We start from the raw sequence: 22,226 nt of genomic DNA, 5'->3' as shown, positions 1-22,226 counted from the left end.
TGTCCGTCCCAGCGATAACTCAAAACTAAATGAGTTAAATTTGGCTAATTTTCAAAATTAAAAGATGAATTTATGCGTAATTTTCAATTTTTTGCTAAATTTCGGATTCCGAGCTTAAATATAATTATCCAATGTATGATATTCACGAATATAATGTTCAAAATGTATAAGACTTAAATGTAAACTTAAAGCGCCATTTTATTTTATTTATTTTGGTATAATGATAATCAACAAAAAAAAAATAGGTTTTCAGATATTTTAAACTAATTAAAAATCTATTCCAATAAAATAATATACATATACATAACATGCATTTAAAAATTTAATAGAAACAAAAAATTAAAAGTTTCAAGAAAAGGTGTTGAATATAGTTGAATCTAAATCTCGTTTTTTTCTGAAAAAAGAATAATTATTAACCATACATAAAGAGGACATGCAATAGGTTAACTTGTCCGTCTGACCGTTTTTTTAAATTTTACAATCGCGTTTGAGTAAAAAGTGAAATTCAGCTTTCCGAACTTAATGAAATTAAGTTTTCTGATTAAAAATTCTGAGCTGAATCGAAGTTTTCTATTAGAAAACTTAATTTCATTAAGAGCAAACTATTTACAAAAGCAAAAATGTTTCACTTCCCCAAAAAAAAAAAAGTGATTTTAAAAATTTGTGTTTGTCAGTGTGACCACTGATGGAACTTAAGGGTTGAGTTGTTTTGTAAAAGCCATACTAAAAAGTAAAACACTCTCACGTATAACGTTTCCTAAAATGTATTTTAGTAAACTTTCCTTATATTAGGGTCAAGGACAGCACTGCAGTTCATAGAACTTTTAACGTCGAGCCTCTGTACTTGCAACATGAAAATTCCGGACTAGCAATAGATTACATGCATTGGCAAATTCCTTTAAGTAAAAGATTTCGATCACTTAAACTTTGGTTTGTTTTACGATATTTTGGAATTCGAGGCCTACAAAAACATATCAGAGAGGGGGTACGACTGGCACAAAAATTTGAAGCATTAGTTTTAGCAGATCATCGGTTTGAAATCCCAGCAACACGACATCTGGGTATGTCATTTTTTTAAGAAAATATTAATAAATTGCATTTTTTTTGCTGATAAATGTAGGAATGGTAGTATTTCGCATAAAAGGCGAAAATGAACTCACAGAAAAATTACTAAAACGCTTGAATCATCGTGGAAGATTACATTGTGTTCCAGCATCATTGAAGGGTAAATACGTAATTAGATTTACAGTAACATCAACTCAAACAACAATTGAAGACATATTAGAGGATTGGAATGAAATTAGAGTAGTCACATCAGAATTACTAGAAGAAATGAATGTCAAAATTGATCGTATAAAAGTGTTTTTAAAAGGTAATTGACCATATTGATCCAGTTTGTTTAATTTAAACTAAAATTTAAATATTCTCGAATAACAATTCAAGAATAAATGATTTATGAATATAACAAACATGCGTTATAAAAGTACAAAATCCAAGACACGGTAAAATAGAACGTTTTGACGCATAAAAAACATAAATCCGAAAGTAACTTTTTCATACGTTTACTGCAGCTATTTCTGTATGGATGTATAAAGATATACATATATATATTTCTCGCTCAGCTCAGCTGAATCGAATTCAAATCCGGTGCTGAACAAAAATATTATGTAGAATACGAAGAATCACTTGAAGATAATTTATTCATAATTTAATCTCAAAATGAGCAACATAATAAATAATAAAGGCAACTAGAAGGAAAGACCGATTCGATTCGCAATGTGCCAAATTTTCGAGCCCTGAAACTTACCTGCTAATCTGGCAAACTGAGACTTTTTTGAACTTTCATAGTCGCGAAATTTCTTCTTGTTAATTCTGTAAACTTAGCATTAGTTCAATGTCTGAACCGAAATTCGCGGGAGTACAGTCGAAGAAGTAAGATTATTCCTAATTATTTACTTAAAAAATGATACACATACATACATATAAATATTATAGATGGTATATACATATATATATATATATATAGATATAAATAATAGATATAAATAATAGATAGACATTGAAATTGAAGAACTTCAAACATATCAATGTAAAAGTTGAATATTTCAGTATAAAAATTTTCCAAACAAAATTTGAAAATTGCAAAATATTTCCGATACCAGTCATAAAGCATTTGTCTACCCATTTATATAAATTATATTTTCTGCAAAATTTTAATTAATCTTCAATGCAAATAACTTTGTATTTACTATAATTGTTGCTTCGTATTTATAGACACAAAAGAAAAAAGCGAAGCATTTGGCTCAAGCTTATTACTTTCTAATTCACCAATGTCGCCAAAGGTAGTAAATGGCTCTTTTGCCGCAATATTTGACGCTGATGAATTCTTAGCTAAAACTTATGCTGGAGTAAGAATTGCTGTAAGTAAATTTAATTTATATTTTTTTTAAATTTTGCATTCCAAATTATATAAATGTCTTCATCTAATTCAATTTTTATAATTTATAAAAAGAAATTTAATGTTTATGGCATTTATGATTGTTTAATTTTATTTGGAAGTAATCTTGTTTTAAAATTTATGTAAGAAAATATTAATTTAATTTGGGTTTCTTTTATTTTTAGGGTTTATTTTTCTTTAAATGGGTGGAAAAATTAATTTCATATGCTTTGAAATACTTCCGCTAAAGCAGCTGCTTGAATTAAGTTATTTTGCTAAAATTGAATAATAGTTACAGATAGCAGAAACTTAATAAATATATATTTATTTATTAGCTTGTATTGTACTGTATTGTTAATTTATAAACCTTTTAATAGTATTAATTTAATTCAAATAAGTAATAATTTGATTCAAAATTTTTTTAATTTAATTTAAATTAATTGATAATTTTCGGACTCGATCGTTCGGTCCCAGAACTACAAACTGCAAACAAGTACCGATGGTTGTCATAAATTCAGTAATTATATTGTGCTTTCTTGCTTTATTTTGAGCTTAGTAAAAAACTCGATGAATTAATTTCAACAAGAACCAAATATTTTAAAATATTCTTTAATTTATTTATCTTCAGCTTCTTTGTAAAGTTTTAGAATGTTTTACCTTAAAAATTTAAATGTAGTAAAAGAAGTTGGAATACAGAAAAATTTGGTAGACTTCTGTAGCTCAGTTGATACAACGTCCGCCTAGAAGGCGACAGGCCCCTAGTTCGAGTCTAGTTTGAGGAGAAAATTTTTCTAATTTTTCTGCCTTGACTCGTTTCTTTGATTATTTTATCTATTTGTTTAGCAGTTGTTTGAAGAAATTTCCATTAGATATTTTTTGATTATGATAACATTTATACAAGACCTTTTCTGGAGAAATTTTTTCCAATATATACGGCTTTCATTGTGAATTTTTCACAAATAAGTTACATGTAGTTTTATCATGTAAGTTACGTATAACGTAGTTTTAATTATTTCCTTAAATGCAGCTACCAACTTTATATTCGAAAGCTTTTGGTCTTATTTCTTTTTCGGTTCACAAGCATTCAACGGAATAAACATATTGTATAAAGACCGACAAGAATTTTTGGGAAATTCAAACATTTTAAATATGTGTTTCTAATCTAAATCAGGAAATGTGGCTCTTTCTTTAACTTTAACAAAAATTTCGCATTCACAAATAAAATTAATCAAACTGTTTCTAAATTTTTGTTTTTCTTCAACAGAAGACATAGCTTAAAAAGTTGATACATAAACATCGTTTTACAAAATACTTCATACATATGTATGTATATATAAGTTATACAAAATGACAATCTCCAATAAAAGAAACGAAGCTGCCAAAAAAAGCTTTGTTAACACCAAATTCCATCTGAAATAATTTAATATTCGCGTCGAATTTAATAAGACCCTGATTTTTGATTTGCATACCGCCACCGAATCAAAGAAATTTCTAAGCGACTACTGCATTTCGTTGTAGTACTAAATGAATTTTTCTTCTTATTTATTTACGTATTTTTTTAACGTCAAAAACAAAATTATAAGTATTTCAAATTATTTTTACGTTTTTGACATTATTTAAATAGATGCAATATCAAATCCAATCATAATGCAAAAAAATATTTAATTCTAAACAAATACACGTACCTTTTTTTATTAAATTTTTAGAATGCGTACACTGATTATTAATTGAATTTCTTATGCTTTCACTTTGGTATCCAGTATCTATAATGCAAATTTAAAAATAATTTATGTACAAATTGTACTAAAAAAAAAGAAACGCTTTTGTTCATCGTTTAAAATTAAGAATATGCCATATAAAGAAATATGGCGTAAAACAAAACATTGTGTTAATGCATTTACGGGTGACAAAAGCTGTAAGGTTTTGAAAATATTGCTACGTAATAATGAGAATTAAACATACTTAATTTAAGAATAAAGTAACGCTAACTTATACATTCCAACTACCATATGTTTTCATTTGCCATTACATATTAAGAAATTTTATTATTAGAAGCTTAACATTAAAATTTTATCGATTTAAAAATTATCTCAATTTGTTTGCAAAAAGCGCATGTTTTTATGTTTCTATATTAAATGAGATAAACAATATCTCTACAAGGTTTGGCCTTTGCTTTAAATGTATTAGGCATTGCATATTTATTTTATTTACACCTTTTCTACCTTATTTGAAACTTTTTCGAATATATTAATACTTTTTTCAGATGAAATAAAACAAAATTTTATTTAATTGAAACTTTTTTTTCAATTATTACATACAATTAGTAATATTATGTGGTGGCATCAAGTTCGCTTATTGTTGGTGGAAACTCACTTTTCCATAGTACCGAATCCTAAATAAACTATTTTTAGACAGATGTCTGTTTGTCGATCTCTGTGTGTGCGTGCGCGTATCTCCAGTTCGGCTGAAAATTTATATATGATATTACATTTTTGATTATATATTATATTTTGATAAGAAATTGTACAGGGTGATCCAGTAATCAGTTACATAAAGTATACATTTAGGGCATCAAAAATGAGTAAAATTTTGTTTGGAGCATCAAAAATTAGTGTCAAATCTCAACGGTTTTCCGAGACACAGGGATTTTAAAGAATTTTTGCTTATAACTTCGTTGCAGAAAATGATAGAAGCTTTAAATAAGCAGTTTTTGAAAGGGCTAGTACAAGGCTTGAAAGCAATATATTCCTTGACTTTGTATTTCATGCACTTTTGGAATACCAATAGTCGAACTTTGGGAAAAAGGTAAATTTTTACTTCTATTATTTTCTTTGAACACGGTAATTTCGCACGAAGTTTTTGAAACTTCGAAATTTTTTTACGGAATTTTGGTTACTTTTTCAAGCTTTAATTTAAGTTATTGGATGTTAAAAAATCTTGTTGGTATAAGAGATATAGCCATTTCATATAAGAGATAAAACCATTTCTATGTTAAGATTTTAAGGGCCCTAGTAATTATAGAAACTCAAAAAATTGTCACTTGACCTTGGAAACTAGATTTGTTTGCCTATTTAATATACTTTCTAATTTTTATGAAAAAATACAACAAAATTAGAAATATTAGCGTCCGGAAACTAAACTTTCACCAAGGGCTGATTTTATATATTTCATAATACCGAAAATCTTGAAGTCTAACATTTGAGTTATGTTTGCTACCTAAAGTACTCGTAATTGGCGAGTTTTCCAAAAAAATTCGGATGGCTTAAGGCAAACCTCTACTAAGAGCAAAATTTATATATTTCATTTACATCTTTCTTTGTTACCTAAAAGCTTATTAGCATCTTTAAAATTTGAAAAAAGTGTTTAAGAAACACTGTCATAGTTTTGTGTTGTGCTTTCGCCAAACTATAGGCAGTACATCTTACGGTTTCTTTGCTGATGGAACCCTTTTTTCTTTATTCAAACGTTTTTTATCAGAGATTTAATTTTATTAAAAACATCTGATGTAATCAGCACATAACCGACCGCTATGTGTATTGCCTAGTTTAGTGAAAGTGTTACAGAAGATTATGATATTGCATTTTGAACACATCCTTTCAATTTTAAGGAAGTTAGCTTTCAGCTAACATACCTGAAAGTTGTTTACATTGAGATGTTACATGCAATCTACTATTTGAAACACACAATCACTCGTTCTTTTGATCACGTTATCCATTTGTTCTGCAGTTGTATGAAGAAATTTCTATTAAATTAATATTAGTAATGTAATAAGCACATTATTTATTAATTGAACACGTACACGTTGTATTAGTAATCCAATATATTAGTGTAATAGGCACTAGTCATGGGTAATATCGCTCATTTCAGTGATTCGTTCTGAACGAACTACTTTTCTTCACTGACCCATTATCACTGAACTTAATTAAGCAACTGTTTTTAAATTTTTAGGAATAATTTTTGCTTGAAGCTTATTCATTTGTTATCTCCATATATGTTATACATAGAAATAATATAAATATTTTTTTTCTTTTTCAATATAACTTAAGTCACCCAAAACCACATTCAGTTTTGCAACAACAGCTTAAGTCGACTTAATTTGACGAAAATACAAAAGTAATTTTTCACAAATCGCCTAAGTCGAGATACACTTGGCAAAGTGCTTTTTATAAATTTGGTATAACCACATATCTCACATTTTCCATAATTATGAGACTACTATTGGTTGTTTTACATCAGGTTATGAGTTAATCGCTTTTTTGTTTTTAATTAACTTTCGTTAAAAAAAAAATTGGTTCAAAAAACTTAATCACCTTTAACACAATTTATTTTGAAGTGTTAAATTCATTTATCTCGAAATTACTAAAACAGTCTTAAGTCGTTTGTGCTTGAAGAAACTGAATTATATGGCTATTCGTATTTATGGTAAATTTTAAAGAAAAGAATATGTGATGGGTTTTGTAAATATTAGTAATAAATTTTGAATCATAAAATGCCTCTACTTATATAAGCCAAAAGGTTTAAAACGCAGAGAAAATTTAAGACTTTTGCTTAAAAAACTGTTAAATTATAAAACACTTAAAATATAAATAATTTCTTAAATTTGAAGAAATAAAAATTTTAAACCATTTGAGTTTAAATTTATTATTTATAAAAGAAATTTATTAAATAAAAATAAATGCAATTATCTTTATTTTTAATCCTCGAAAAAAGCTGAAATCATATTCTAATTTACTTAAACTTTTGTTTAATTTACTTTAACCTTAATTTTAATCCTTAATGGACTAGTATGTTAACTTATAATGATTATTGTCCCTGTACGAACGTATGCTCGAAGGGTATACTAAATTTGCCTTATCGTTTGTAACGCTAAGAAATAACGATCTTTGATATAGCCTCAAGTGTATGTTTTTGATCAACGTCGAATTCTGAGTTGATTTAGCTTTGTCTGTTCGTGCGTCTCAACTCAAAAACTAATTGAGCTAAGTTCATCAAATTTTCACAAATGATTTATTGTAGTAACTGCCAGAACCCTATTCAAATTGGACATGATCGGGGTACTGGTTCGGGTAGCTGTCGTACAACTTCAAAAGTTATTTGGCTATATCTCAGAATGTAATAGCTGTAATATTGATATTTCACACAAGCAAATATATTAGTAGGATTAGAATTGGTCAGTTCTTGTTCGATTTTCGTTGTATTGCATATAGCGATAGGTTATTTAATATATTGTTCAATTTTATTTGTATTTGATTTCATTTATACTTCATTTCTCGTTTTATACAATACATTTATTTGTATTCTATATTATATTGGTAAGGCAACTGATTCGGTCACTTTTGTGTGTATAGTACTTCGTTTATTCTACTTCTCATTTGCTTTTATCAATATTGCATATAGGAGTATGTCGTTCGTAATAATAGGCACAACACCTATTTATATATCGTCGGTTAAAAAGCAGAAAGCACTAAGTGCATTTTTTGAGAATTCGGATTTCATAGATGAATTAAATCAGAATAATATAATCTTTATTGTGGCAAAAAATCATGCAAATCCAGAATGTAGTTCATAAATCCAGAAATTAAAGAGGCCAATCCCATTGCACTTATTGATTAGTTTTACAATTTTGCGATTTTTTCAAATTGATTTTACTCAAAACACAGTTTAATGACTTGTGATTGTGTGCTTTAAATAGCAGATGCATGTAGCATCTAAATGTAAATAATACTTAATAATCATGTGGATTAAAGTATAAAGCAATGTGAAGAACATTTCGTCGGCAATTTCTTCATACCTCTGTAGCTAAGGTGGTAGAGCGTTTGCCTAGAAAGCGGTAAGTTACTGATTCGAGTCCAGTTCGAGGAGAAATTTTTTTTTAATTTTTCTAATTTTAACTCATTTCTATTTAACATTTATTCTATTTAACATCTATTTAACATATTTTTCTATTTAACATCTGTTCTGCACTTGTATGAAAGAGTTTCCATTAAATTAATATTATTAGTGTAATAGGGACATTACTTATTAATTAAACAACTACACGTCGTGTTAGTAATTCAAATTGGCAGTTAGTTTCGATAACAACCAAAACTCAAACATTAAATTTTTAGTAATTACATCAATCCGTTCCATAGATATGGTAATAATGCAAAGTCGACCCCTGACTTGGTTTCCAATCCCTTATATTTCTAAAAAATTTAGAGTTTTTTTTGTTTTAACACCTTTTTGTTTTATTTAACCACCATATAAATATTTAATTTTATAAAAATTAATTGATTATTTCTCTTTATATACGGAAAAATATACCGACATCTCTCTAAAACTAGTTTAGTTGAAAAAGTGCGTTCCAACCAAAATTTGGTGCTATTATACAAACTACCTCACTATATACAATGTGGTTGGTAAATATAGTTTCAATAAAATTGAAATGATTCAATGAAAAATAATTTGTATAAAATAAAGTTTCGTCGAGAAAAGTTCCTTTGGGTCGAAAAAGTTTCATTATTTTAGAAAACCAGTTGATTAAAGTTAACGATGCTATATGTCGTAAATGTTATTTCTAAAAGCGCTTCAGCTGGAAAAGCTTAGTTTTGTACTTGTCGCAAAAGTCATGTTTAAAAAAAGTGTTACGGAATTGTTAATAATTCAATTATGAGATGGGTTAATCAATATAATATAGAATAATATTATAAGATTATCTTCATACAGCTTTATATGCCGATCTGACGCAAATAGATCATTTTAGTCCAATTACATACTTTTTACCCATTAACAAATTTAACTTATGTTTTTTAAAATTAAAAATTAATTATGTCGACAAACATTCTGTTTGTTCAACATCTCATTACATTCTGAAAATTTTTAGAGCGCCCTAATAACTGGCGCTAAACGTCTTAAGCTTCTTGAGCTTTTAATATAATGACCCACACATCTTCTCTCGTTACAGCATCATCGCTCCAATTCGATCAGATAATCACTTACTTCCGAAAGTGATTGTCTGCTCGACCTCAATGATTGTAGAACTCAGCCTTTGCGGCGACCCTAGCAGCAGATTTTTTCCATTTTTGTCAACCCTCTCGGACAATAAATCAATAGGTGATTGTTCAGGAAGCGTACCGACATCAAGATCCCTCTCCATTCCAATATCGCTAGAATGGAATAGCGCTGTTCTTGCTACTGTTATTTTTGTTTTATTCATTTCTAGCTTGGTCTCATGAGTATTGTGAGATAAAAGTGAAATATCATGTTGAAAATAATATAATACATTATATATGAAAAATCCTCGCTAAACATGAAAAATAGGAATCACATTGGCATTGAAAATTTGAAATGAGTGGCAATCACAATGGAACTGCAATTTTTATATTTTTTTTTCTAAACAGCACATATAGACTGCAAGTGTGAGGTTTGACATTCAAAATAGATTATCTATTTAATATTTCTTTCTTTTTTGTTTAATTTAAGTACTGTTTCAATGTTACTCGTTTTATTTTTTAATTTTAATTATTGGCGTTCAGAATCCAACATTACACACAAAGCTACCACCTTTACGCCCATTAATAAAACGCCCAACAAATTTCACTAATTTTCAGCATCAAGATTCTCCATCAATGCGGCGTCGAGTTCGTGGAATTTTGATGTCAGGTAATTTTTTTAATTTTATATTATACACATTACTTCCAATCAGCACTTTCCATAACATGAAAATATATGTATATAGAAAATACATTCTATTGTATGTTAAATTGTAATCTTTCATATTGCTACATCATGCACCTAGTATTAACTAGTATTATTTTTGTCATATATCATGGGATTGTCAGAATGTGATAGATACGTATTAGGATTTTTTCTTGTGTCGTTGGTGTTTTATAGTTTCGATTATTACATGTGATATTTATTGCATCAAAATTACTTACTTGTGGATAAGTGAGTAGAATTTCTGATTTTTTTTTTACATTTGAATACTGTCAATTGGTACTGTAAACAAATGCTGTTTAAATTTAAACTTTATTTGGAATATATGATTCAAAAAAACGTATCGCGGGATTTTAGTAAAGAACTTCAATATGCTTTTATTTAATAAGCTCTAATATCGATAGGAATCATAGTTCCTATCGGTTTAACTCAAAAAAAGTACTCCCCCATCCTAAGCTAAGAATTCATAAAAAGATTAAAAAAGTTCCAAAAGGTGGTATAATTTCTTTGAACCTTACTTTTTAGGCAAACTCGAGCGGCTTTATTTTCCATTTATTTTTTCGCAAATTGATGTATTAAAATCGGCGAATACATTTTTCAAATCATGTACATCCGACTTCTGGTTCGAAAGGTTCAAAACTTCCTTACATAGTCTTAAATGTATTCGTTACTAATATGATTGATTACATTTCTCCGATCGATCATATAGGTTTGCCTCGTCATCTTAATTAAATTTCTAAATGTTGTATCAACTTAATGGTATGCGTACGATTGGTTTCAAAATTACCATTTTCGAGTTGGGCTAAAAGAAAAAAAAAATTTTCAAAAAACAATCTCAATTATCTCCTAATTATCTCAAAAATGCGGGCTATTGTTTTTTTTTCGAGATGCGTTATAGCATCTTCCACAATTATAAATAAGTTTCCACATCTATAAGAAAGTTTAATTATGAAAATAATTTTTCGTTTCCCGTAAAACGAGGTCGTCTTTTTAAAAATATAGTCGTTATACCAAAGAAAAATACGAGTAAAGGTTTGATGCTTGAATTTTTCTTAAGTATAGAAGTATTTTTCCACTAGTAAAACTGATAGTATGATAGTAGACAGAATAGCATGATGAACAACGATCAACTAAAAATAATTGTTGGAAATTAACGTGCGAATACTTAGTTGTTAATAAGACCACATTGCAGTCGCAAACTTATGAAAATAAATTTACTAGGCCACAAAATGGCAAGCACCTCTGCTTGTGTTTGCAATTTGGACGATCTTCAAAACATTTTATTGGGCTGGCAAGCAGAAAGAGACCTCAACTCCTAATACTCTCTTGCTGAGGGTAAACGTTCGCGGCTACCTTTCCGTCAACAATTGCATTCCGCCAGCTTTGCCTCGGGTGGATCGAGGCCCCAAAGTTCTTCACGAATGAAAGCACAGGAGGAACCGAATAAATTGTCCCCAGCTCGTTCCCTATTGGGCTACAAAACCACTGTGTTGCCACACTAGAACTAGATAGCCAATGAACCATGTTTGATTTCAGGCCCTACCTCCACCCGATGGCTTTCTTGCACGACCAGTTCGGTTTTGAATCCAAAACCAACCCCAACAACCCAGTCTTCCCGCTCAATGATAGGCGGATTTCGCCGAGTTTCAGAAAAATTAGGCAAGGAATCTTATATCTCCTACTGAAAATAACTAAATCCGTCTTCTGATATTTAATAGTTAGCCCACAACCGGCCGCCCAGTTCGAAACGAGGTTAAGGGCGCTCTGCACCAGCCCATTCAGATACGGCCACCACAAAATAATCTGCGTAGGCGACAACCTTATAGCCCTCCCCCTCATAGTGCACCAGTAACCGACTGATTCCCAGGTTCCATTGAAGCGAGGAAAGCACACCCGCTGGCAGGTTACAAAGCTTAATGCATGACCAGCCTTCTGACAGCATGTTTCCTATCAAGGCAGTCAGGGAGCTATGAATTGTGAACTGCCACAGAGCCCGAGTGATCGGCTGCGACTCGACAATATTGAAAGCGCCTTCCATATCAAGGAAGGCAGCCAGTGTGTATTACTTGCATTTAAGGGACCTTTTAGGGGACGTTCGATACGCATGTTCCGCTACCCTTCCGGTACGCATGTTATGCTGGAGAAACCCATCCCGGGTTAAGGTTGCTCCTTATGTATGCGTCTGCCAATTTTTCCAATATTTTTAGTAGAAACGATGTTAAACTAATTATTCACAAACCTTTAGGGCAGCTGTAAGAGCTTCTCCCAGTCATAGGAATGAAGACGACCTAGCAACATTCCATGATTTTGGAATATGGGTTAGGTCTATACACCATCCGTAGAAAATCTTCGGCCAGGGCAGGATGACCTCGGCCCTATATCACCGCACTCGCCGACTTGAAAGGCTGAAAGCTGCGGATGGCCCAAAGAATTCCTCTTTGGTTGCCCACTTCTCAGCAGACGCTTGCATTTGCTGTGAATATCCTCGTATTTATCTTCGTAGATATCTTCATATCTTTGCTCTGCTGAATTGACTTCTGTCCTTCAAATATTTTGGCGGAGCAGCACCTGGTCGAAGGGCAGGTATACTAACGTCCACCGAGATATGATGCCACCTGCTGCAAGACTTCATTGCTGTAAAGAGGTAATAGAAAGTCATTTAAGACACTTTTAATAAGTATGCATTACCCAACTTTTCCGCTGCTGTCGCTATAAAACGGCTTGTATTCTCAGCGGAAAAGGGGCGCAAGCAGATCTGCTTTAGAGTGGTGGAAATTGATCTGAGTTGCATGAAGCATTACTGCTTTCATTAGCCTCCACCAGTATTTTTTCTGCACCCCCTGTAGATCCAGGTGTTTCACATCATCGTCCGTCAGTCCCGCTTCAACCACAATTTTTACTTCTGATGAGAACGGGGACTGACCAGACGACTTTTCCGGAGCCCTAGTAACGATGTCGATGACGAATGGACCACTTTCCGGATGCTCCCGTCGGTTACACTATTTCTAGGATCCCTCCAGCTTCGTGTCACTTTTATACACTTTTAGGGTTATAGGGAAGACCAGTAATTAAAAACGAATCCCTGCCTGTTCAGAGAACCTTGGTCTCTGCACGGGGGATATGGGACTGGATCTTCCTTCATGATTTCAAAAAAGCCCGCCATCAATCCGCTTTCAACTTTACTCCACTTCTCCACTGAGATCCTGCCATCTTCTTGCGCCTGATCTACAACAGCGACAAATAAAATTGTCCTTCAGGATCTCACTGAAAGGGGCAACCGTAGTGGGTGCGCTCAAGCGTCTGCTCGGTAGCGCTGTCGTTTTGTTTCCACCTCCTTCTCTTGGCTCAGTTGCAGAGGACCTTCGTTCACACCTGTCTTTTTCTGAAATCCAACCGATTCTTTCCAGGTTACTGAATGCAGACCGCCGTTCCTTGTAGGCCCTTTACGTGGACGTTATCGTTACTGACGGCGTTCTTTTCTTACTGTGGCTAGTCTGTGCTACTGTAGCTATCGAGCAACAACGGATACCAGGCCTGACTGAATCACTGCTTTGTGTTCGGTAGCTGTGCTTTTCGTATTCTTGGTGATCACCTGCGGTTTTTGTACTGAATTCGCCATCAGCGATGTTTCAACACCGTTTCCCGAGACCGGCCCAAAGGGGACTCGGCAGTGATAGCATACAGTATAGGGATAAGTGCGGGGGAAGGGATTTTTATTATCTTTTGGTTTGAGATAATCCCGTAGAAGAATGAATTAATTAAAAAACAAATTAAATAAAATAAAAAAAAAAAAAATAACACAAATACTACAAAAAAGTTTCCCCTTTTTATGTTATCCTTGGTTTATACCGAAGGCGAAAATAAAATTTATAAAAAAGAACATTTTCAGCACAAGAGAGTAAAAGTTTTCAATATAATAAATGCCACAGACTCTAACATGCACAAAGATTTTGTTGAAGAGCGGCTAGATAAGTCAGATGACATGCTGCTAAGAATTTACGAAATTTCAATGAGTTTAACTACTATGAAAGGCAAATATCCTAATGTATATCAAGCAACCCCGAAGCTACTTTTAAAAGAATTTCAGGAAATAAATTACAAAAAGCTATAAGAAATACCAATGGCGTTAAAGTAAGAAGCACGAATTAGAGGTTTTTCTTAAAAATAAGAATATCGTAGTATGTTTATTGTCGGCAACAAACTTATGGAATGATTTGAATATTTTATGTTATAAATAGTTCAGCTCATCCTGGTTATCTTTCAAGAAGAGATATAGCTATTTACTTGAGGTCACCATAACGAATCTAAAATATTGACGCAGGAAGTATAATTTATTATGGTTAAATTCAACAAAATTTGTAATATAAAGTAAAATATTTTTAAACATCTCCTGTAGACAGCTGGAAACGAATTCTTACCGACTATTATACAAACCATTTGAAGTGGAATTCTACAATGACCGCAAACAGCAGTAAAGGACTAAGGAATTGGAATGCTCACTGATAATCTGACTTATTAGTCTACAGATACTAACAAAATCTCATATCTTATTGCTTTTTAAATCCAAGGGAATTCCATTAAATTTTGTGAATTTGGAAAATTTTTTCCCAAATTTAAAAGAGGTTGATGATTTAATTTCAATTTAAATTCAGATCATGTTGCTGTCATATTGAACAGTGAAGAGGTACCTGAAAAACATTATAAAACAATTTTATTTAACAGAACCACACATTGGATAAGCTCGTCCAAATTAATTTGATCCTGTCAATGTTTTAAAATCAATATGTTTCTTCTGATTTTGAAATTTAGGTGCTTGAACATTGTCTAGCAGCCGCGTTGGACAGCTCACAAATAGTAGTAACACGACTTCACCAATGATGCGCTTGCAGCATTAATTTATGAAAGACTTCATATTATTTTAAATAAACTGAAAGAATTAAAATATATGATATTAAAAAAATATTAACATAAAAAAATTTGAAATGTTAAAAAGAAATGAAATATTAAAAAGAATTGATATATTAAAAGAATTTAAATGAAATAATGAAATAAAATTAAAAGAGGGAATTTTTACAATTGACTTGAAAATAAATCAAATTAAAAAAACATTAAAAATTGTAACAATTAAATCTAAAAAAATTAAAAAATAAACTTTATAATTTAATGGAATCTGAAATTATTTTGCCAAAATTTTATGAAATTGAAAATTATATTAAAGAAAACAAATTATAAATCTATTTATTTTTATCAAATTTTTATATTATCTTCTTTTTAAATCGATTTAGATTCTGAAACTCAAGATTTTACTGACTTTCATAAAAATTATAAAGCCACAAAGGACTAAAAACCATTCCTGAGAATTTCACGACATTTTCAATTGACGCCGTTTTATATCATATTACCCCTATAATCCCTAGCGAAATCTGTTAATTCAAATTCTTTCAGCAGAAAGAATTTGAATTAACAGATGAATCGAATTATGATGTTGGAGTTGTTCCCTGGAAAAATTATAAACCAATCATTTTTTATCTTGAACAAAACAAAGATCTGATGAATCACGTGCATGCAAATGAAAAAGAATTATTATGATATGTTATAAAGATATGTTATAATTTTAATTTTAACATCTGTTTGAAATTTCCTTAATTTCTCTTTTTATCAATTTTCTTGCTAAAAAAAAATTAAAAAGAGTGTTCATTATTTTCTCTACTCTATACAATCATACTCTATCTCTAGCCTGTCGCTGACATGCTTACAAGACTTCTACATCCTTGAAGGTTACCTAGTCTCTCTGAAAGTTATAGCCCCTGAAAACACTAAAAATTCCATATTTTTACTTTTTATTTCAATGAAACCATAAGTATTTTTCAAATTTTGTGAAACATAGAAAAGTAGAGGCTAACTTCTTCTACTGCAGCGTGCCATACTTTAGCTTCAACAAACAAAATTGCCCTTAAAACATACCGTCATCTAAAATCCATTTTTTGTGAAATATTTGATATCGTTTCCCTTCTAGACATGAGATTTAAGAAGTCTGAAATTTTAGCAGTTTTTATGCCCTAGAAAATAGTTTATTTCGCTAGAAAAAAATTTCGGCCACCTCCACCCCCTCTCAAGTTATCAGAGCTCGAAACTTGTAACATTTGAATTTTTGGCTCCTTATATTTCCGAAACTGCAAGCTTTAACGAAATTCTATAAATGCGGAAAACCAACGATAAGTGCCAATAACAAACACAATTATTTTGCTTACCTCACGTAATTAACCCTTAAAATAGAGCATAATGTTAACTCCATTTTAAATTTTTATACCCATACGAAGGGTATACTAAATTTGCCTTACCGTTTGTAACCCTTAGTAATAACGGTCTTAGATATAGACTCAAGTGTATGTTTTTGATCAGCGTCGAATTCTGAATTGATTTAGCTTTGTGCGTCCGTCCGTCCATCCGTCCCAACGATAACTTAAAAACTAATTGAACTAAGTTCACCTAATTTTCACAAATGATTTATTGTAATAAGTGCCAGAACCCTATTTAAATTGGACATGATTGGGGTACTGGTTCGGGTAGCTGCAATACAACTTCAAAATTTATTTGGCTATATTTCAGAAACTATAAAAGTTGTGGTATTGAAGTTTCACACAAGCGAATATATTAACAGGGCCAATGTGTTTGATAAAAGTTGTTGAAAGTGCTTGGCTCCTTCTGGTAGCTGTCGTACAACTTCAAAAGATATTTGGCTATATCTCAGAAACTATAATAGCTGTAATATTGATATTTCACACAAGCAAATATATTAGTAGGGCCGATGTGCTTGATAAAATGCGTTAAAATTTCGTGGCTCTTTTCGGTAGCTGCCATACAACTGCAATACTAGTTTGGCACACACAGTATTTTGAAAAACATATAGTACTGGAATTTTGCATAAATTAATGTGGTAATGCGGCAACTTAAAGTCATAGTCTGTCCCATAGACAGTTATGGCGTCTTTATTAGCACATAGGATAACAAATTCGTACGGGTATCACAGAGTTGACAAGGTCAACTGTATTTTTTCTCGTTTTTTGTTTAATTTCAAAGATTGCATACACGGTTTATGCTAAATGCATGCAACTTTTGAAATATATCTTTATACATATAAATAAAAGTAATTTTAATAATGTGGTTCATAGATTGTCTGAATAGATAGTTTGTTGAATGGAAAGCTACTAAATTACAAATCATTGGATTGACGCTACTTTATTTTAAACATCTATTCCTCAATTTCCTAAATTAATAGTTTTTTAGAAAGTAAATTAATGCTAACTACAATAAGCAAGCTAACTAAATTTAATTTAAAATTATTGAAAATACGTGATTTGTTTTTCTTTTTCTTGTTCTATACAATAACGTTTAATCCCTGAATTCTGACAATTAAAGTACCGTGAGTCCAATAATGCTTTATAAAAAGTTTAAGTATGGTATTAATACGATTGCACTACCGTCTCAGAGCTTTCAATACCTTTACATTGTAAAAAAACTCTTAAAGCTTTTGATCTATTTTGGAATACAATTTTTAGAATATTAATCTTGACATTACAAAAAATCAAAATCAAGACCCTGCTTTTTTTGTGAATGCATTTGTAAAATTGCATATGTATTTCGAGGGAAATGACATTTCTGAAGAATCATTTTTGCCTATTGTCATTTCGAGTTTTTTTACGAAAAGTGGACTAAAAAATAAAATTTGGAGTTTTCTGAACAACATAATCAAAAATTCAAATTTCAACTCAAAATTTTAATTATAATTTGGATTAAATATATTTTCGAGATTTTTCAACATTTTTTTCTACCGCCATGTCAGACAACATATCTGAGAGAATTGAGAGTAAATAAAGTTGGGTCAAACTATGGTTTGTATTGTAGCAGTTTTTCCTTCAACAGAAGAAAATATTGCTTTTAAATACAGTCTACGAGTATGTATACCTATAGAGTGGTATTAAAATAATATTTTAATACCACACTATTAAAATATTATTTTCATTCATAAACGAAACTATTTGTAGGATTGCATATATTTAGGATGAACGATTTCCGCAGCCTTTTAAATAAAGCAAAAATTAATTTAAGTTCTTGAGTTAATTAAGAGGTGTTAACATAATCTCGATTTTAAGGGTTAATTGTGTGAGTTAAGAAAAATAATTATGTTTTTTAATGTCATGGAATTTGCAATTAGCTTTTCTTCAAAATGTATATTATAATGTATATAATTATATCAGAATTATGGTATATAATTATATCAGAAGCATGCATTTTGGAACATATATCATACAAAATTAGCAAACTTGTATATATTAAATACACAATTTCTCAAATTTGAAAAAGTACACCAAAATCAACTAAATGCTTCGAAAAAAAATGCATTAATTTTTACCGACCGTATTGTGTATACAATAGGTAGGTTATGTGATGGCAACAAATTTTGCATATCGAGAGAATGCACTTCCCCATAGTAGGGAAGTGTAAGTAAACTATTTTTAGCAACCTGCCGGTCTGACGGTCTGTCGGTCTGTCGGTCTGTCGGTCTGTCGGTCTGCCGGTCTGTCGGTCTGTGTATGGACGCGTGTATCAAGTTCTGCTGAACCAATTTTGATGAATTTTATACGTCAGTTTATTTCGACCATGGCACGGATTGACCAACTTTTTGGATATATCAGTCCTCGGGAACTGCACTTTTTAGCGGGCCTGTTTTACATTTTTGACCATTTTGAAGACAATATTCAACCGATTTACTTGAAATTTTATATATCAGCGTTGCTCGACCGTCCGCAAAAATTCCTAACTTTTGGAAGAAATCAGGCATCAGCAACTGGACGGTTACAACGGGCCAAATATACATTTTTGTGTATATAAAGAGAAATAATCAACCGATTTTATTGAAATTTAATATTTGAATTCCTGGTATAAAAACAATGAACATATAAATTTTAGAAAGATCAGGGCTCGAAAACTGATCTGCGGGCCGATTTCACATTTTTCATCATGTCTGCGGAACGAGTTGATGGAATTTCTTGAAATTTGATATTTAAGTTCAGGTTGTTACAGAAACTAACTGGCGAACATTTCAGGTGATTCGGATAGCACAAAGCGAAATTTTTTTAATATTCTGTAACACTTTTGCTTAACTAGATGATACACATTGCGGTCGGTTATGTGCTTACCACATCAGATTTGGTTTTTTTCCTGTAATGTAGGAATCTTAAAAAAATGAACGGAAACGGGATGGTTTTTTTAAGTCAATTTTGAAATGTTTTAATAACGCAACACTTTAAGAATATAAGCACTAGTAAAAACTAGTAAGAATGTAAGCACTAGTATAGATCCCATAAGAATACGTGCACTATATCTTAGAGTCTAGGGCTGTTTTTCTGTCAGCCATGATATTAATACACACTTGTTTGAAAATTACAATTTAAAGTTCTGTGCAAATGTTTGTTTTTAACAAACGTTACCTCATCATTCAAAACGATTTACTTTTATTTTACCTACTACGTATAGAATTCTTTAGAAAAAGTGTACTACGTCAAGAGATTTTACTAAACTTTTTGGAATGTGATTCTTTGTAAGGTTTACGTTGTAAGCGCATTATTGAAGTCCCGGTAATGTTAACATAACTAATTAAAAAAAATATCTTTTTAAAAAACAATCCTTTTATTAAATGTACTAAAAAGTAAAAAATACATTTGGAATACACGTTCAATAAAAGTAAAGTGAAAAAGATTTATTGAACTTCGGACCTGATCTCTAAAGCTTCAGTCTATAACCAAAACGTATATGTTCCGTAAATGGCCAGTATACCCGGCTGTACAATACATTTTATATTGAAATTGCACTAATTTGTTGCAGAACTTTCAAGCATGTTGCTACAAAAATATTGCCTTTGTTTTTGAGAAAAATTTTGGTGAATTACTATATTTGAAATGAGTTTTGAAAACTATATTTGAAATTAATTCTGAAAACTATATTTGAAATAAATTTGGTTATTTTTCTCTTGTTTTATTTTTTATAACCGAAAACTACATAACTATAACGAAAACTTTTCATCTCCATATGAAATGTATGTGTGTATCCGGGTATACCGGTTTCGGATGTATGACACTTTTTTTTTGCATATTTTAATCATAAACTTAAATATCTTATAAAAATACTTCAATTTGAGATTACCTGAAATTTTTGACCGATTGTACTCATGATTAAAAAGTTATGGTAAGTTAAATTACAAATGTGCAGCCGGGCATACTGTGAAAAACAGAAGTATTAAATGAAATCATAAAAACTTTTCAAACGTTATTTGAACAAATATAATTTTACTGGAACAACCTTACTTGAAGCTTTTTTTGGCAAAGTACTACATGTCAGTCCGGAAAAGTTTTGCTCAACTTATCATTATTATTTTGAAATTATAAAACTAAAAGAAGATAAAAGTCTTGAACATATACTTATAAAAAATTATACTCCGTTTTTTAAAATAATAAGGGAAATAAGCTTCTAGTATAGATCTACTTAGGTACATATAAAATTTCAGCTTATTACCTTCAAGGGTGTAGAAGTTTTGTAAACATGTCCACGGACGGACGGACGAACGGACAGGGTGAAACTAAAAGCACTTTTTTTCAAAATTTTTTGGAAAAGTGATAAAAATCCCTTAGTAACTAGTAAAAGTATCATTACTTCGAGATGCTTTCGATTTTTTAACATTTTTATACTTTACCTTTACGAAAAAAAGGTTAATAACCAACAAAGCCTTTTTCATTATTCCAAGAAAATAATATTGAGAAAAGTACGTAAAATATCAATCACTTGAGTGAATTAAAAGTAACGTACAAAAGTACATAAATATATCTAAGTAGATGTCGCATTCTGATATTCATTTTGTTTTACACTCTTTGTTACTTACTTTTAATTATAAATTTCGTAGGTAAACAATTCTCTTTGGACTCTGGGATGGATCTCGTAATTCAATCTTGTTGTGATTCTAATACTGAACAAATAGAAGCAAACGCCATTAAAGAAGATAGTGAAGATGGTTTGGAAGGTACGAAATGCAGGTATTGTAAAATATTTTTAAACTCTCATCTATCAATAAAATTTTGGAATATGTATGAAGCCATACTATTTGTTATTTTTTTAATATAATATAAAAATTTATAAACTCATTAGCATAATAAAATTTATGACCTTATAACTCGCGAATTATAACTAGTTTGAGGCATTTTTTTCTTTTAGCACTAGTTACAAAACAACAAACATAAAAGCAATAATAATGTAAAATTCAGTCACTTTATTGCGCATTTTACTAGTATTTAATTCGTATTACCAATATTGATAAAATACCAACCACAGCTTTTCAAATGTTTTTCAAAAGCTAGAATTTCGTTAAGATCAAAATCAAATTCAATTCATTGAAATATGTTCGAAAGTATATCTATTTGATGTAGTTTTACTTGTACCAAACCGTTAGTTTTGGTCTGCATGCCTCTTTCACAATTCTCAAAGTATTCCATTTTTTTTAAGGAATGCTTTTATTGATTTTTTTTTTTAATAATAAGAGTTGTGTAGGCAAAAAAGAAACAAAGTATGTAAAAAACCGAGGGTATCAAAAATAGCGAACTGAAGCAAAATTGAATTAAGTTAGGTAACTAACTTTTTTAACTTTTGTCGTTAAAAACAAAAAAATTATTTGTTATTATACATATTATATTTTTCATTTTATAAAAATTAGGCAAAACTTTCGGATTTATAAATACAGGAGATATAAGTTTAAAATTTCGTGTATTGTTATATACAAATGAGCGTGTACCTGGTGCAGGGGAGACATAAATTGATGTAGTGATATAGAGATAGAGCAATTTTTAAAGCAAAAATGCATATGCTTATGTATTTTCATACGAATTATGTATTTTAAATTGTATCTTAAGACAAGATTGAAATAAAATAAATAAAAATCTATCACACCATTTAATAAAACTTCAAGGATATTATGTCTGACTTATTATTGGACACACGACTGCTAAGTTTCATGAATCTAAATTTAATATTATTCCAAATATTTAAA

The 22,226-nt window shown here is 30.5% G+C and overlaps 1 protein-coding gene across 5 annotated transcripts in view; it reads left to right on the top strand.

Moving 5' to 3' along the window:
* LOC129616305 (histidine decarboxylase) overlaps positions 1-22,226 on the top strand; it is an 89,480-nt gene that overhangs the window by 6,038 nt on the left and 61,216 nt on the right. Inside the window, exons 6-10 of one of the 5 annotated variants that reach the window (XM_055531887.1) lie at positions 793-1,061; positions 1,121-1,372; positions 2,275-2,420; positions 10,027-10,078; positions 21,090-21,206. In XM_055531887.1, the coding sequence (XP_055387862.1) occupies positions 793-1,061; positions 1,121-1,372; positions 2,275-2,420; positions 10,027-10,078; positions 21,090-21,206 (836 nt within the window). Of the gene's footprint in view, positions 1-792; positions 1,062-1,120; positions 1,373-2,274; positions 2,421-2,622; positions 2,769-9,951; positions 10,079-21,089; positions 21,220-22,226 lie in introns of those variants that run through there. The other 4 variants (XM_055531886.1, XM_055531888.1, XM_055531890.1 and 1 more) reach the window with 4 other exon arrangements.

Source organism: Condylostylus longicornis, unplaced genomic scaffold (genome assembly GCF_029603195.1).
Source record: "Condylostylus longicornis isolate FDR11 unplaced genomic scaffold, ASM2960319v2 ptg000177l, whole genome shotgun sequence".
NCBI classification, from domain to species: Eukaryota; Metazoa; Arthropoda; class Insecta; order Diptera; family Dolichopodidae; genus Condylostylus; species Condylostylus longicornis.
This window is presented reverse-complemented; position numbering and strand designations above follow the sequence as displayed.